This window comes from Rhinopithecus roxellana, chromosome 12 (genome assembly GCF_007565055.1).
Source record: "Rhinopithecus roxellana isolate Shanxi Qingling chromosome 12, ASM756505v1, whole genome shotgun sequence".
NCBI classification, from domain to species: Eukaryota; Metazoa; Chordata; class Mammalia; order Primates; family Cercopithecidae; genus Rhinopithecus; species Rhinopithecus roxellana.
In genome coordinates, this window is record NC_044560.1 from 90,912,713 (window position 1) to 90,930,466 (window position 17,754).

Consider the following 17,754-nt stretch of genomic DNA (forward strand, 5'->3'; position numbering starts at 1 on the left):
CTTACCTAATCATTCTGGAAGGAGGTCTCTACATAGGTGACTGAGCATCTTGGTTTGCCCCCACTGAGGGGTTTCCCAGGACATGAGACTTTCAGTGCTAAGACCAGTAAATCCCAAGCCAAACAGGATGACTTGGTAACCCCACCCGTAGACCATGTCAAGGAAGAGCTATATCGTTTTAAGAAAAATGGTCTTTCAAACCCTTCACAAAAGGAGGAAATCATTTTCTAGTATTTAGAATGACTAGCTCCTTCCATATAGCATTTTAAAATGTGAAAGTCTCTTAGAAGTAAGGGGGAAAAAAAAAACCTGCTTCAACTCAAAGCCTCCCTTTAGCAACCCCCTCTCCTTCCTTTCCTAACTTAGACACTCAATCCTTTCTCTCCTCCCATTCACTCCTCAAACCACTGGAATATGGCTTCCATTTTCTAACCCTCAGCTGACCCTTCTCTTACCAAGGTAACCAATGATGTCATTGCTAAGATCCAATGGATACTTCTCATTCCTTATTGTGCATGGCCCCTACACACTTCCCTGCAGACCACTCCCTTCTCAAAGCTCTATAAGATGCTCTGTTGATGTTCAAGGCTCTGCTCCAGATTGTCTCTGTTCTCACTACACCCCATGCTCGAGTGACCTCATCTTCCACAGCTTCAAATACCATCAATACTGATGACTCTGAGATCCCTATCTCCAGCCCAGAGTGCAATCTGGGCTCAACCAGAATATCCAGTTCCATGAGGATTCTCTACAGATGCCTCAATCTCCACAAGTCTCAAACTGAACTCATCCTCAGCCCAAACCTGCTCTTCCTCCAGTGTTCTTATCTTGGCCAAAGGACTTGGCCACTGTCCAATCAACTGTTCAAGTCAGAAACCTGAGTCTCATTCCTGATCCCTTCCCTTCCTTCACTTCCAACATTTCATCAAGTCCTTTAAATGCTACCTGCTACATATCTAAACTGTCCCCCTGCCTCTAGGCTTTCTGCAGCCAATCCATTCTCTGCATTGCACCAGAGTGATCTCTCCAGGAAACATGTCTGATGTCTTCTCGGGATTCATGGTTTACAGGGTCCTCTATGACCCGGGTCCTGCAGACCCTTCCTGCCTCTTCCCCTAACACTCCCCTACCTGGCTCCTGCCCATTATCCTCAGGTTTTTTGTTTGTTTGAGATGGAGTCTCACTCTGTTGCCCAAGCTGGAGTACAGTGGCTGATTTTGGTTCGCTGCAACCTCTGCCTCCTGGGCTCAAGAAATCCCCCTGCCTCAGCCTCGTGAGTTGCTGGGACTACAGGCACATGCCACCATACCTGGCTAATTTTTGTATTTTTTATAGAGGTGAGGTTTTGCCATGTCACCCAGGCTGGTCTCGAACTCCTGACCTCAAACGATCCCCTCACCTCAGCCTCCCAAAGTGCTGGGATTACGGGCATGAGCCATGGTGCCCGACCTCATGTTTTTTCAGATGCCATTTCCTCAGGAAAGCCTTCCCAGACTCTTCTAGAAGAGTCAGGTAAAATCTTGTGTATTCCCTAAACGACTCTATTATAGCATTTATCATATTCACTGGGATAGCATGGATAGCATGGAAGACTCCAGCTCTCTGAAGACAGGAACTGTCTTGTTCACTGATACATCTCTAACACCTAGAACAGTGAACGATAAGCACTCATTTAAGTCTGTTGAATAAATTAACAGGCATTCCTAATTATAAAGTTGTTTGACTCCTGAAGTCCTCTACTTGCCTTCATATTAGTTCAGAACTGGTTCAACTTACCATGTACCTAATGAAAAATACAACTACTTTTTAATTCAAAATAACTAAAGTGGCATAATCCAGTAAAAAGAACACTACTGCTAACCCAGGAGACCAGGGTTCCAGGCACAGCTCTGCTACTTACTAACTCTTCATGTTGCTGTTGGTGACTTACTTAACCTCTCTGTACTCAATTTCTCTATCTGCTCAATAATGTGGCTAATCTGGATCAGAGATTTTCAAAGTGTGTCCCACAGCGGGGGCGGGGGAGACGGGGCGCTAAATCAGGGGGACCAGAAGACTGTGCACCCCACCCAGACTCAAAGCCATTCCATTTCAGTATGTATTATATAATGGAATTCATGTATGACTTGGGAGAAGGAAAAAAAAAAAGGATCCATAGCTAAAAACAACTTTGAAAACAACTGAAACAGGATCATCGACTTCTCTGCACCCTTTACATGCTAACATTGAAAACAATAGAAAGCCATGAATGTAATAACAAGGCAGTTTGACCGGGCACGGCGGCTCATGCCTACAATCCCAGCACTTTGGGAGACCAAAACGGGTGGATCACCTGAGATTTCAGGAGTTCGAAACCAGCCTGGCCAACATGGTGAAACCCTATCTCTACTAAAAATACAAAAATTAGCCAGAGGTTGCAGTGAGCTGAGATCGCGCTATTGCACTCCAGCCTGGGTGACAGAGACTCCATCTCAAAAAAAAAAAAAAAAGAAAAAAGAAAAGAAAAAGAAGGTAGTTTCTAAAAAGCACTTGAAGATTCTGACTGCAAAAGTTCAGAGAGAGTAAGCTGGCACTTTTGTCTGCCATCAGGAACCCACCAGTTTCCAAGCAACTTGACTTCATTATGCAGATCCAGCAAGACACAGAGACATTTTTGTATCCACAAGTAACATCTATGTATGTCTTTAGACCTCGGAGCCGGACACAGTGGCTGACACCTGTAATCCCAGCACTTTGGGAGGTCAAGACGGGAGCACTGCTTGAGACCAGTTCAAGACCAGCCTGGGTAACATGGCGAAACCTCATTTCTACAAAAAATACAAAATTAGCTGGGCATGGTGGCAGGTGCCTGTGGTCCCAGCCTCCCTATGCTGAGGCGGGAGAATCACCTGCACCCAGGAGTGCTATTGCACTCCAACCTCGGTGACAGAGTGAGACCCTGTCTCAAAAATATAAAAAGTGTTTATAACTCAATCCCCTTCATATTAACAAGGAGGCTTAGGCAGAAGGCACAGACTTAAACGGTTTTCCTTTATGCCTTTCAGGTGGTTTGTCACTTCACTTCTGGTGACTCAGAGTCTGACCCCAGCCTCACACTTGACAATGCACCATCCAGAGGTCTTGCAGAGATAGGGCCTTCCTTTTGCATGGGAAGTACCCCGTAGTTACTGTGTGCTAGTGAGGGTTGTAGTCAGAGGACCTGGACTTCTCTCCTGATCTGCCACCTACTCTGTGTCACTGCTATGGACACCTATTATTTGGTCTACTCAGCACCAATCCCATCCCTGCCCTCTTCCTGAAAACTCTTGTGGTCCCTTGCTTCATTCTATCATACTGTTCTACAGGGAGGAACATGTTCTCAGATGGTGCCCTCTCCTGCTTAATCCGAGGATAGACAACAGAATTCAGCTCTACTCAATTGCGTCTTTTCCTGGGGCTTTTAAACTTGGGATTTGGTCCACTTCTTTGCAGTGAAGAAAAGCTGTAAGATGTGAGGTGTGGCAGCTTCCAATGACCACGTGAAGAAAGCCAGTTTGCATGGAGAAAAACGTGAAATCGGCACGCTAAGAGATGAGGCAGTGCTGGTAGTGTCTGAGTCCTCGGGAGCAGTTGTTCCTGAGGCCCAGCTGCACCTTGCCTGTCCTTTCAGGAGAAGCTCAGTTGTTTAACTTTTAGATTCCATAAACCAACAAATCCTCTTTTATACCTAAATTAGTTTAAACTGGCTTTTAGTCCCTTACATCTGAACTAACACCAACCCTGTGTTAAGTCACTGAAATACTGTGAGTCTGTTTCTTCATTTGTAGAAACGACCTCAAAGGTTTTTGGCAAGTACTAACAAGATATGTCGTTTTGTTAAAACCATACCGGGCCATAAATTTCTAAGGAATGACCACTACAGATATCTCATGATGAAGATAATGGCAAGTACCACCCAGAAGGCATATGAACTTAGTTAAGCTCAGCCCTGCTGCTAGAAAACCAAGTGTCTTACTGACTAGCAGACAGCAACGCCACAGTGGACACCAATGCTTGTCTGCCCAGGTGCCCTCCCCTCCCACCAACCCGCTCACCCTTCCTCTGGGAATCACTCCACCTCTACTCCATCCTTTCCATGGGAACAGTCCTATTCAGGAATCCATCTCCAGACTGGCTGATGGGCCTCAGGATAAGCACTAGACTCAAGCTGGGCTAAAGGATCCCTTTCCTGGGACTTTTACTTTTTCAAAAAAAAGGTGGTAAAATTCACTTTTAAGTGTATAATTCAGTAATGTTAAGTGTATTCGAGTATGAAAGTGCATGAAAGTGTATTAAAGTAGTTTTAAGTGTATTAAGTAGTTTTAAGCATACAGTTCAGTAGTGTTAAGCATATTCATTGTTGTGCAACTAATTTCCAGAACTTTTTCATCTTACAAAACTGAAACTCTATCCCATTAAACTTCTCCATTTGCCCTTCCCCTCCACCCCCAGGCACCACCATACTGTTCCTATAAATTTGACTATTCTAGATACCTCGTGTAAGTGAAACTATACTATGTTTGTCTTTTGGTGACTGGCTTTTTTTTTTTTTTTGCTTTGCTGCCCATGCTGGAGTGCAGTGGCGCCAAGGCACACTGAAGCCTTGCCCTCCCGGGCTCAATCAATCCTCTCACCTCTCATCCCCGAGTGCTGGGTAATAATTCTTTTATTTTTTGTAGAGGTGGAGTCTCATTCTGTTGCCCAGGCTAGTCTCAAAACTCCAGGCTCAAGCAATCCTCCCACCTCAGCCTCCCAACGTGGCTTGAGCCACTGTGCCACTATGCCTGACCTGACTGGCTTTCATTCAGCATAATGTCCTCAAAATTGTAGCATGCGTCAGAACTTCCTTCCTTGCTAAGGGTGAATATTCCATCATATGTACTTACATTTTGTTTATCCACTCACTCTTATTTATTTCTGAGACAGGGTCTGTCTCATTCTGTCACCCAGGATCTGGAGTGCAGTGACACCATCACAGCTCACTGCAGCCTTGACTTCTTGGGCTTAAGTGATCCTCCCACCTCAGCCTCTTAAGTAGTTGGGACTACAGGCACACACCACCACACCCAGCTAATTTGTTTATTTTTTGTAGAGATGGGGTCTCACTGTGTTGCCCAGGCTGGTCTTGAACTCCGGGGCTCAAGTGATCCTCCTGCCTTGGCCCCTCAAAGTGCTGGGATAACAGGCACAAGCCACTGTGTGCAGTCCTTAGATTCACTTTTCTTTTTCTTTTCTTTTTTTTTGAGATGTAGTCTCACTCTGTTGCCCAGGCTGGAGCACAGTGGCGCAATCTCAGTTCATTGCAACCTCCAGCTCCCAGGTTCAAGTGATTCTCCTTGAATCACTTAGCTTGAATCAAGTAGCTGGGATTACAGGCCTGCGCCACCACACCCAGCTGATTTTTATATTTCTAGTAGAGACAGGATTTCGCTATGTTGGTCAGACTGGTCTCAAACTCCTGACCCCAGGTGATCCACCCACCTCAGCCTCCCAAAGTGCTGGGATTACAGGTGTGTGCCACCACATCCAGCCTAGATTCACTCTTGACGGACAATTGGGCTGCTCCTACCCCTTGGCTATTGTAAAGAACACTGCTATGCAGCACAAGGGTGTATCTCTCTGAGACCCTGCTTTCAGGTCTTTGGGATATATCCCCAGAGGGGGGACTGCTGGATCATATGGTGGTTCCCTTTTTAATTTTCTGAGGAACTGCCATACCATTTTCCACAGCAGCTGCACTATTTTACATTCTCACCAACAGTGCAAAGGGTTCCAATTTTTCCACATTCTTGCCAACACTTGTTATCTTCTGGGTTTATTTGTTTTGTTTTGTTTTATAGCAGTCATTCTAATGGGTACGGGGTGTCCTAGGGCTTTTGAACTTAGAACCAGAGAAAACATCCGCACAATCTGTCTCCAGTTGTCAAGGCCATAAGAGGTGAAACACAGGCGCTACTAGCAGCCCTGTCTCCTGCCATGTAGAGAAAGCCTGTTCACAGTGAGAGAGGAGTGAGCTGATTTGCAGAGAAAAGAGAAAGTCTCTAAAGCCTCAGATTGGGTAGTACAAGTTGTGCCTGGAGCCTAGATACTTTCTTGCCCTTGAATTTGATGAGACACCTCATTAACCCAATCATAAATCCACCTTTTTACTTAAGTTAGTTTGAGTTGTTCCATTTGTAACCATGATTCTTGCCATAAACCTCTTTGTACAAGAGTTAGTTCTTCAATCATCTTTTCTTCTTCTTTTTTTTACGTTTTCTTCCTTTGATTCTTTCTTAGAAGTAGATCGGATATAAATAATTTGTACATTCAAAAACCCTCAATCTGTACGTTCAAAAACCCTAAAGAAATGACCTTGCAGAAGTAGAGGGTTGTGGTTAGAGCATGGGTTTGGAGTCAGCCCAAACTGGCTTCAAATCCTAGCTCAACAAATGTTTATGGGATGTGTTAACTAACTTGATGGTGGTATAGACAGATAAGATAGATAGATACACACACACATATATATATACATATATAAAACCATCACTTTATATAGCTTAAATACATACAATTTTATCTGTCAATTATATCTCAATAAATCTGGATAAAAATAAAAGGCTGACTTAAAGTAAAAAACCAAAAACACAAATAAGTGCTTTTAAGCAGCAGGCCATTGTAGCTGCCAGGGATAAAGCAGTGAACAACAGACAAAAATCGCTGCCCTCACCAAGCTTTATCTCTGGTACTCGGCAAATATTTGCATGTTTACTCTGTGCCAACCACTGTTTATTAAGCTGTGTTTATAAAATGGTGATAACAAATTATCTTGTCCGTTTGTTTTAAGGAATCATTATAACGTATGCATGTGCTTGATATAATGCTTGACACACAGAAAGCACCCAATGAAGAGAAGCCATGTCTACATTTAGACAGGGAGGTGTGCCTTGCAGAAATCAGCCTCAATATACATTGGGTACCCACTATATGTTTCACAATCATCTTAAAATAGTACTCAGATCCTGGCAGAATTTACTTTCCAGTGGGAACAAGAGATAAATAACAGGTGCTATGAGCTGTAGCAAAATAATGAGGCAGAACAGACTCTGGAGCCACCCACCTATTTTCAAATCCCAGCTTGCCCTTAGGAAAATCATCTAACTGCTCTATTCAGTTTCCCTAGTTGTAAGACAGAGCTAACAAGAACAATGACAAAACTACCTCATTGGGCTCTGTGAGGATTAAATAAGTTAATATGTGTAAAAGTGCTTAAAGCAGTGCCTAGCTCACAGGACTACATAAGCACCAGCTAATATTAACACTATTATGTATTAACTGCTAGGAGGAGAAATTAAGTCTCCCTACAGGAGTCGAAGAAGCTTTTTCTAAGGAGAGGACATCAGATCTGGGCCTTGAAGGATGTGTAGGAGTTCACTAGGTAAAGAGCAGGGGAAAGGACATTTCAAGGGGAGAAAACAGTCCAAGCAAATGAGCTGACCCATGGAGGAAATCATATGCATTGAAACAAACCAAACCTAACAGCTGAAGCCTAGGTGGGTGGCAGATGAAGCCTGAGGCACCATTTCTGGCCATTAGTACTACGGTCCACCAAACTAGTCAGTCTTAAGTCAGAACTTGCCCTGATAACTTCCAAGAAATGATACCATACCATAAACCAGCATTTTAGTAGCATTAACAATTTTTCCCCAATGAAGCAAATAAATCCAATTTATACTTACCATTTACTGGGCACTACAGTGCCAAAACACTATGCCATTTACAAAAGGACCTCACTTAATCTTTACCATGTCCCGTGGAATACAGATAACTTCATTTTACACATGAGGAAACAGGGTTTTAAACAATATTCCCAAGATCACACAGATAGTATATTAGAAAATAAAGTGTTCAGCTGCAAATACAAATAGTGGTTTCTTTCTCCCACTGCCCCCTCCCTGCCACATAAAACAAAGTCTGAAGGTAGGCAGTTAAGTCATCATTAGTTCAGTTATTCAACAATGCCACCAAAACACCTTCCATCTTTCCTCCCCACCATCTTTACAGTATCAGCCACTGGCCCTGAGGTTTATACAGACTCCCATTCCCTACAATGCTTTCTTATTCTTGTCTTAAAGTCCTACCAGTCAGAATTTTCTCAAGCTTTACTTTTTGAAATATTTCAGAGGTCAGCTCAATACAACTCACTAATTTCACAGATGGGGAAATAGAGAGATTTGCCCCTAGCAAACTAACAGAGTTTATTAATTAGTTAAATGAGCCTGGAATTGAGTGCTCCTTCCCTTTAGTGGGGACTGTAAGTTGCCCACCAAAACCTGTCCTCCCATTCCTTCTTGGCACATGGCTTGACTACGTTTCTCAGCCTTCCTGGCAAGGTGGGCGTGGCCATTGGACTAAGTCCTTGCCAATGGAAAGTGAGAATGTATGCAGAAGTATCCACGCCACTGAAGAGTCTAGGCCTTCAGGCAGCGGGTCTGCCTCCTCCCTGTTTCTTTTCCCCTTCCCATTAGCTGGGACCAACAATGACCCAGCTTCAAGCACGCAGCCCATGAGGCCAATGCTCCAGAGGATGGAGAAGCAACATGATATGAGGAACCTGTGTGCCTGAATCACCACTTGGTGCAGAGCTGCCCCAATGACCTGAACCACTCACTTCAGACAGGTCAATTCCCTTCAGAGCTGTTACCTGAGAAAGAATAAACTTCTTTGTTCTTTAAGCCACTGTATCGTTGAGTCCCTTTGTTATAGCAACTTAGCCTTTTACCTGAACTAATGCAAACATGCAGCTTCCTTTGTAAGCATTCAGAGTAGCTTTACAAATAACCAGTTAGCCATCATTTTAGAAAACAGCCTTAACTGCCCAAGTAGGTGATAATCAAATACTGAAATTCCTGCCAGTGGCTATCCCAAAATTTCTTCATCTTGGTTAAAGGGTATTTAACTATTGAAGCAGATCACTTATGTAGAGACCTACTTAGTTTTTATGCTTTCATGCAATTTATTTGACAAATATTTGACTGTTTCTAGGTGCTAGGGATATTGACAAGTCACTGCATTCATAAAAGGTTGATTTCATGCATGTGTGTCTGGGGGGAGAGGGTTGTTAATTTTATTTTCTTTTTGAGCAACACGGTGTTGCTCTGCCACCCAGGCTGGAGTGCAGTGGCATGATCATGTTTCACTGTAGCCTCAATCTCCCAGGCTCAAGCCATCCGCCTACCTGAGCCTTCCAAGTACCTGGGACTATAGGCATGACCCACCATACCTGGCCTATCTATCTATCTATCTATCTATCTATCTATCTATCTATCTATCTATCTATCTATCTATCATTTTTCAAACAGACTGGGTCTCACTACGTTGCCTAGGCTGGTCTCAAACTCCTAGGCTTCAGTGATCCTTCTGCCTCAGCTTCCCAAAGTGTTGGCATTACAGGCGTGAGCCACCACTTCCGGACTGTTGTTTCTTAATGTTATACTGTGTGTTTTGTTTTGTTTTAAGCAAAAAAATCCTCTTTGGAACTAAAGAGAGCTAAGAGAGTACAAAAAGTTACTCAGAGCTAGGAAGGATCAAGCCATATTCCTGGAATACAGATGAGCTGTTCTCTTGCTTAGCCCTAAGAATCAAGCAAAGTATTTTCAGGTCTAAGAACCTAGATCTCTCTTCAGAATCAAAGTACTTTCTACCCACCTACAACAACATTGCCTGAACTGTAAGAAATATCTAACGCCTAATCAAGATTTTTACTGACAGAAGCAGATGAACCTAATAGCTCACTGAGTATTGGAATTAATTGCCAAAGCCATTTAGATAGCACTGCTGGTGTGACGGACTGGAGGCTCTGGGTACCTGGACTGGAGGGCTCTGCTTGCCTGGAGATTGCTATGGCCAGATGGTACAAAACGGCATTCCTCATTCTCACTCCAGGCTGAGCAAATAGCGCAAAGCTCTATGGTACTTTTCAGCTCTCAAATGAGATTTGGTATGAGATTTAGTAATAGAGTAAGAAAGGTGATCTAAGGTTTGTCCTGGCTTTGCCTTGCTCTGTGACTGGAACATCCATGTTTTAGGCCTCAGTTTCCCCATCCATACAAGAGATAAAGGATTCTTTCATCTCTACATTTATGCCCATCACAAGACAAACTACTTTCCTTCCCTACACTTGACAGCAAAGTCATTCATTGGGGAGCAGGCACAAAAGGGAAATCTACTCAGGGTAATGCCTCAGACCAGAGCACCAGGCAGATTTCTAGTGAGTGTTCTGCCCTTCCCAGGCTCTTTGCTGCTGATAAAGGAATTTCATTTGGTTGAATTTACAATTGCTAAGAATATGAACAGTGGGCTCAACCACAGTGCCTTACACTTAGTAAGTGCTTCATAAATATTAGACACTTTGATTTTTTTTTTTGTAAAAAATTCCTGATTTCCAATTGCCATAGAGATAACAATGAGTTCAATGAGAATTACTGCTCCAAGTATTTCAGATGGAAGAATTAAAGGCTTTTTAACGTACAATTATTAAAACTAGTTTTTCCTGCTTGTCTACTGAAACTTTTTTAGGCTTTAAAGCATATTTAGCAACCTTGAATGAAGAATATTTCAGAGAAACTAAAGGTTCTTCCCTACAAACTGCCAGCTTAACACAGTGCTTAAAAGGTTGTCTACCAGCCTCACCTCAATTCCAGCTCTACCACTTGCTAGCTGTACTCCACTGCTGAGCCTTAGTTTCCCCCCGGTTAATAGCAAAGGAAACAGCATTTCCCTCCCAGGGCTGTGTGAGAAGATAACGTATAAAAAGAACCTGGCACTGCGTGGCTCACAGTAAGTACTCATCTCCACTCCCACTGGGAAGATGTGGCTTCCCACCTTGTTAGCTCCTAAAGTAGTTAATAAACTTCTTTGCCCAGAGAATAAATTTATTTTTGAGATTCAAATGAGTTGAAGGTGGGTGAGGTTCTGGAATTCAGCACTGTTTAAAAAAAGGTCAATCAAGTTAGATAGTTTTTTTACTCTGCCTTCTCCTCTGTGAAGTCTTATATGCATAGGAAACAAAACATTTACCAATAATTGCTTTTCAAGGTCTAGCAGAAATGCTTCTCCTTCCATGATCGCTTCCTTTCCTTCTAAACTGAAATTCTACACAGCTCTTGTGGCCTTTGATCCTCTCTTGCCTGGATTGGTGTTTGTGTAAACACGCAATTATTTATAAGCTCCCTGAAGGCAAGAACACATCTCATCTCTGCATTCCCTTTAGCCTAATTCAGGGCCTCTCATATAGTAGATTCTGCACAAACAAAATGTATTTGAATGGGGAGTTAATGCTTAAAGGGCACAAAGTTTGTTTGGAGTGACAAAAAAGTTTTGGAAATAGATAGTGGTAACGATTGCACAATGTTGTGAGTGTAGTCAATGCTGCTGAATTATACCCTAAAAATGCTATATTTGATGTTATATATAAATAATAACTATTTAATATTGCTGGCAGCACAGGTCACTCTAGAAAGAGGGCTTCAACTAGAAGTAATAGATCTCTAATAAAAGACCCTCTCTAGATGTCTTCAAGGACTATAATGTGTTAAATAAACACCTGCTACATAAATGGACAGCATGATCTACGAAGAAGGTCAAATTTGAGAAAAAGCTATATCATGTTGATAACAGAGCATACTGTGTATAAACTAGACATGGACTTGTATTCTTTTTAAGGATCAAAGAGGCTCTTCTAAATTTTTTCTTTATTTAAACTTCAATAAAAATATAGATTTGTAACTCAATAGAAAGACAGCAGTGATAATAACTCACATATGAGCAGCTTGCAAATTGCAAAGTCTTTGGTCTTCAAGTCCCATGACACAGCTTCCTCAGTCTGATTCCCTCCTTCTCTGTAGAACTCCGAGAACTAGTTTGGTTCACTTAATCATCTCAGTGGGGATGATCCTGTCCTGCCATTCACTCAAATCTAGAACTCCCAATATGTGGCTCACAAATACTTCAGTCATCTACAAAAGCATCTGGAAATCAGATAATTTTAGCTAGAGTCAGGGACATAAAACTTCTTTAAAGGGATGCAGTCAGTCCTGGTATTCACCACAAAAAAAAGATCCTCATGTATAAAAATGTGGAATCTGTGCCTCTTTTAATAATAGAACCTTTAAGATTCAAAGAAAAAAAAAAGCTTTCTTGAACGACATCATTTCCAGACACATCAGCCATACAAGGAGCTGACAAGACCTGCTCTTTCTATTATAGAGAACATGAGACTTTAGAACACGCCACTGAATGAAAGAAAATGGTGGGAGCTTTTCTGCTATGCACAAAATTCTGCATAGCACTCCTCTGCCCAGACTGGGAGACAGACATACCCCTCCCTTCAGAAGTGGATCCCCACCACCTTTCCAAAGGCCACTGGACATGTCTCTTAAATGCTGCATTTCAACTCTTGCTCATTCTGCCCTGGGGATCTCTTCTCTTTAGGTTCTTTGTCATGGTCTGGGGAAATGCTCTGATTTTCTATGGTGTTGGCAGCATCTGAATCCAACCTTCTTCTTCTCTTCAGTTGCTTCAAGTGGGATTTGGATTTTATATGCGCTGATAAGACAAAACCAAATCAAACAAACAAAAAAACTCATTAGAATGCTCTAGAATGAATCTAGAAGCAAGTAAAATTAACTATACAATGCTTTTCTTCAACAATAAATAGCAAGATCAACACATGTACGGGTATAGCTGCTTAGCATTTTTAAGGGAAGAATAAATTATATGGCCAGCGAGCTGGCAAAAGAGAGTGAGCTACCACATATCAAGTGCTCCCTGCCAGATACTTTACATCACCAATCCTCATGGCAGTCTTGTAAGATGGTACTATTCTGCTCATTTTACACAAGGGAAATTGAAGTTCAGAGAGGTCTTACAAAATGTCCAAGGTCACACAGCAGGTAAACTCTTCTACTTAGACCCAGGGCTTCAAAAAGAGATCCCACTTTCCAGAATCAGGTCTCTGTAGTATGGGTCTTCCTGTTACAGATACATTTTTAACTTGTAAGGCTGAAAGTTAGAAATTCAAATCCTCTGTATTGCAGGGCATTGCCTTGTTGTCCTTCCTGGTCTGGCATCCCTGTGCCTGGGTCAAAAAGGTTATGTGAACAACTCTCTGGCAAGATTCCTATTATCTAGGCACACACTGCTCCAGGGATTAAGGAAGGTGCATTTATCACTGACAATTTCTTCCGAGGGTTGAAGGAGGAAGTCAAGCTAAAGGGCCACTGTTGCCTGCTATCAACTGCAGACCTGTCACCCCTAAGACAGTTCCCACCTTATGACTAACTTATACAGGTTTATTTTCACTATCCTGTTCTTTTTTCAAGGAAATCTCACCTGGGAACACTGAAAGAGATAGACAACTAGTTTAAATTCTCTTTTATACATATTAAAAACATCATTTTGAAGAGTTTAGAAGCAAGAATAAGTAACGTAGAGGTTAGAATTAAGAGAAAAGTTTACTTGGGGAAATAAGTCAGCTTTGTTCTCCAGCTAGAGCCTAAGGCAAAAAATGGGCTTCTGGGCTGGCTCTCCATGGCAGCAGGAGATGGGAGCAAGGACTTGACAGATGGCACTACAGAAGGGCTTACACAAGCTAAGCTCACAAAGGCTCACACATGTTGCTTCTCTAAGGCTATCCCTGAAGGACATTCAACAAATCGAACCACTAAGTTTCCTTTAGAAAAAAACAATCAGACACTCTCTTTCTCTTCCCCTTTCATCATTATAAACCAACGACAATCGAGGCTTCTTCTGCTGGTTGGGCAATCACAGCCATCCCCAGTCTCTGACAACGGAGTTCATTTTGCCAGTTACCAGTTAATAGACCTAATCATCCTATTGGTTGCTTTGGGGAGAAAAAATCTACTTCTCTGAGAATCCCATGCAAAACAGTGCTCTGAACAGAAGGATCTCAGCCGCTGAGTAAACGACAAGCCCCACTGTGCCTGAAAGCAGCAAACCTTACACCTGTTTCTAAATACCAAGTAAACTCAAGGCTTGGGGGAGAAGTCCTGGGCTTTGATTGGATCACTGCAGAAATCTGAAAATCCAACGATGTGTGTGCAATGTAACTCTGTGGCAGAGGCAGAGCCAGGCTCTAATGCAGGGATACAGAGCCTTAGGGTGGGGCTGGCCCTGAGGTGGTGGGGAACTAACCTTTATACATGTGTGACAGGCTTACTTTCACACAGTTTCCCTTAACATCTTTTTATCACAGTTTTAGCAACTACCACTATGTCAACAATTACCTCAAAGGTTACTGAAGAGATACCACTTTTAAAAACCACACTCAGGAGGAGTAACTGTACTTCCTGCCCGCTCCCAGCTACGCTTCTGCTTCTTCCAGTCTCCTGGATTAGCTGCCTGGCTTCCCTTACACCCTTACTTCCTGATCCCGCCCCACTGAATTATAAACATGAAAGGCCAAGAAACTCCTCCAAGGCAGGACCACAAAGTCAAAGGAGCTCTAGAAAGTTACCTGCAGATCTCTTAGTATAAAATATTAATTCCAGCTGAAGATGGAGAGCATTTGATTTTCCTCTGAATCTCAGAATACAGAGACAACTCCCCAGTTGGGGGAAGCCTCCAGTGAATTTGAGCACAGGCTCTTAGAGGAATCTAGCTGTCCCTTTACAAATAAATAGACTCCAGGTTCAATCTGCCAAAGACCTTAAATTTCATGAAGTCAGTGTGAACCCACCCTTATAGATTTCTTCATGCCCCTCCCCATACTCTACCTGCCCACTCGCGATCCCCAATGATGATTCGATCACAGAGGTCACACATGTGATAACTTCTCTTGTTCTCAGCTTCATTGTATGGCATCTTTATTGGAGTGGCCATAGGCTTGCGGCCCTAAAAGAACAAGGGTGGAAGGGAATATTCAATTCAAAGAGATCTGGATATAATTCTTTATTAAGGGAAGTGGGATTTTCCTAAGATTCCTTTTTCTCACCCCAGAGAGCAGATGGGTTGTATACAGATTTTAGCAACAACCTTTCTGAATGTAAAAGAAGAAAAGCAGTCTCCAGGTACTGAAAAGCAGCCAGCCCTTTGGCTTTATTCTATGGAAAAGAAGGCCTGGTTCTTCAATATAGCAACAAAGGTGTCAGCTAACGAAAGTGCTCTGAAAACCAGACAATAGACTGTATCATGAGTCACAATTACCTGGATGAAACTTTGCACGATTTCAAGAGCAGGTTCAAGAACAGACTCTTCCCACTTCGAGACATCAGATACCTCTAAGCCATAGACAGGGGGGACACTGGGACCAGGTCCTAATGATGACAAAGAAAGGTTGTGAGAGGTCAGCCTCAAACCCAATCTACTCTGCACCCAGGACTCTGAAATCCTCCAGGGAAATACACAGAGCCAAAGGAGTAAACATTCTGACCATGCTATTCATTCTAACTGAAACATGAACCACAATCCAAGAAAGACCTAGAGGTTTAACTGCTCTGCAGCCAATAAGACTAGCTACATAATCTGGATACATGGGTGCAGGATCTTCCAGATCAGCCAGGAAACCAGAATAGAGTTAACAGCTCGAGGGACCATTGTGTGAGCTACAACACAAAGACAGCACATCATAAGAAGAAATAAACTAACAGCTTTAAGTAAGTGCCTAGTCTAAGTTCCATATCATCTTACGATGATGGCGATCTGTGGCAAGAGAATTCACAGCTTTCTTTAGGAGCAGATACTAGCCTCAGGTTTGCATATATTCCCTCAGCAGCCTGGGACTCATGAAATGCTTTGACAGCATGGGCTGGGAACAGAATCATATCAGCCAATAAGCCACAGAATCTGCGAACCAGAAAGAAACCTTAGAATTGATGTAGTTGAGCAACTTCTTTTAAAAACCTGATCTAGAGGGTATTCAAGAAACACCCCCTGGTAGACACTTTCTAACGCAGATGAGACTGAAAGTAGCAAAGAGTGTAGCTACAGGTATTTCAACCACCTGAGCCAACCATGTTGCAAGAGTTTAGTCTCTGCAGTTAGCTTCCCTGCCTATGTACATACTAAATTGCCTTCCACAGCTAGGTTGATTCAGTTGCCTAAAGGCAAAGAGCATCACCCATAGGCAAAAACATCAAAGGCCTTGGGATGCCAACGACTGGCAGGTGCTGGCCTTTTGACTGTGCCAACCACAAATAAGATTCTTCATAGACTGGACTGGGCTGCACCTGCCACCACACGGAAAGGTGAGACTAGTAGGGTGCAGGCAGCATCCACAGCACACCTGGCCTTGGCTAAGCTCTGCACCTGTTTCCAGGCCACTCTACATTTTCCTTTCTCCTCTAAGCCCTTTGTTGGGCTTCTGTGCCCTGTCTAAGCACCTTTCAACAAGTTCTCGGCTCCCAGCTGCTATTTCTGGCTTGGGTCCAAGGCCAAGCTGGGGTGGGGAAGTCCCCCTGGCTTTCTGCCAGAACCATACCCCAGCAGACCAGCCCTGGCCAATCACGCACAGCTCCTGATTTACAGGGCAGCTGTGCCTTTCACTCAGCACCAGGACGATGCCGGCATACACACGAATGAGGAACAGGCATATGACACACTGTGCCATCAACTCCTCCTGCCACAGAGATGGAGGAACTATTGTGGTTTTACTACAGGAAGAAGTTCTAAATTGTTACCAAAAAGTCTTCTGTTACAGGCTTATTGTCAGACATGGGGAGAAGAGAAGTTGCATTAGAAATTAGTAGTACAGCACTGAGCTTCAACTTCAGATGACACTAAGACTTCTATCTACCAGGACATGCAGAGCAAACAGGATAAGTAGAAGAAAGCATAACGAGCCTCTTCACACCAGAACTCCACTGGAGAGCTCAGGCAGAGAGTGGGAGCTGGGAGAAAGAATGTTAGCAGTTTAGTGGTAAACAGCAGGGATCAAGGTATGTATTTTCAGAGGCACCGAGTGGGGCAGACGCTTCAGCTGGCCCTATCTGTAATTGAGAGCAGAAGTCTACCAGTGAAAGGTAAACACAGGATGATTCAGAAGCATATTTAAAACGTGTCCACAAGATAAAACTGAAGTTTCACTTATGCTTAAATTAATTCCTTTCACTCATAACCACATAGTTTTTACCCACAGTCCAATACTAATGCTGTCTTGCTAAAGTTACAGCTAAAGGAAGTAAGAGTAGTAGTATAAAGGAGTGTGGACTCTGTGTCAGGCCTGCATTCAGTTATCTACTGCCGACTAACTGGGTGATTTTTGGCAAGTTATTTAACTTCACTAGGCCTTCATTTTCTTATCTGTAAAAAGAAAAGAAAAACACCTACCTTGAAGACTCAATAATATATGTATGGCACCAAATTTAGTGCCAAAGACACAGTACAGGGCCAAATGAATGAGAATTTCCTTTTCCCTTAAAAATGCTGTTTAATTAAAGTTTCATTTGAAGCATCTGAAGCACCATGTGGAGCTGCTGGGAGAAATGGTGAAGGTGTCTTTTTATACTACTCATGTGGCCCCCAGAAAACATTGTAATTAGAAAATCTTCCCTACAGAAATCTGACTGCTCTTCAGGTACAAAACTGAAGCTAAAAATCAGCCCTGAACACCAGCTCTCCTAAGAAGATGCTGCTGTTGTTCTTAGCTGTTTGCAGCCAGTATCCATCTGTTCAAGGCAGAAAGCAGACTCCTCAATGCAAACAATTTTTTTTTTTCTGAGACATCACAAGAAATTATTA

At 42.8% G+C, this 17,754-nt stretch overlaps 1 protein-coding gene across 1 annotated transcript in view; it reads right to left on the reverse strand.

The window, feature by feature from the left end:
* Positions 1–11,713: 11,713 nt before the first annotated feature.
* TRIT1 (tRNA isopentenyltransferase 1) overlaps positions 11,714–17,754 on the reverse strand; it is a 49,888-nt gene continuing 43,847 nt past the window's right edge. The window contains exons 9-11 of the mRNA XM_010354201.2: positions 15,223–15,332; positions 14,793–14,910; positions 11,714–12,603 (exon numbers count right to left, since the gene is read on the reverse strand). Coding sequence (XP_010352503.1) covers positions 12,434–12,603; positions 14,793–14,910; positions 15,223–15,332 — 398 coding nt within the window. The 3' untranslated portion in view covers positions 11,714–12,433. The remainder of the gene's footprint in view (positions 12,604–14,792; positions 14,911–15,222; positions 15,333–17,754) is intronic.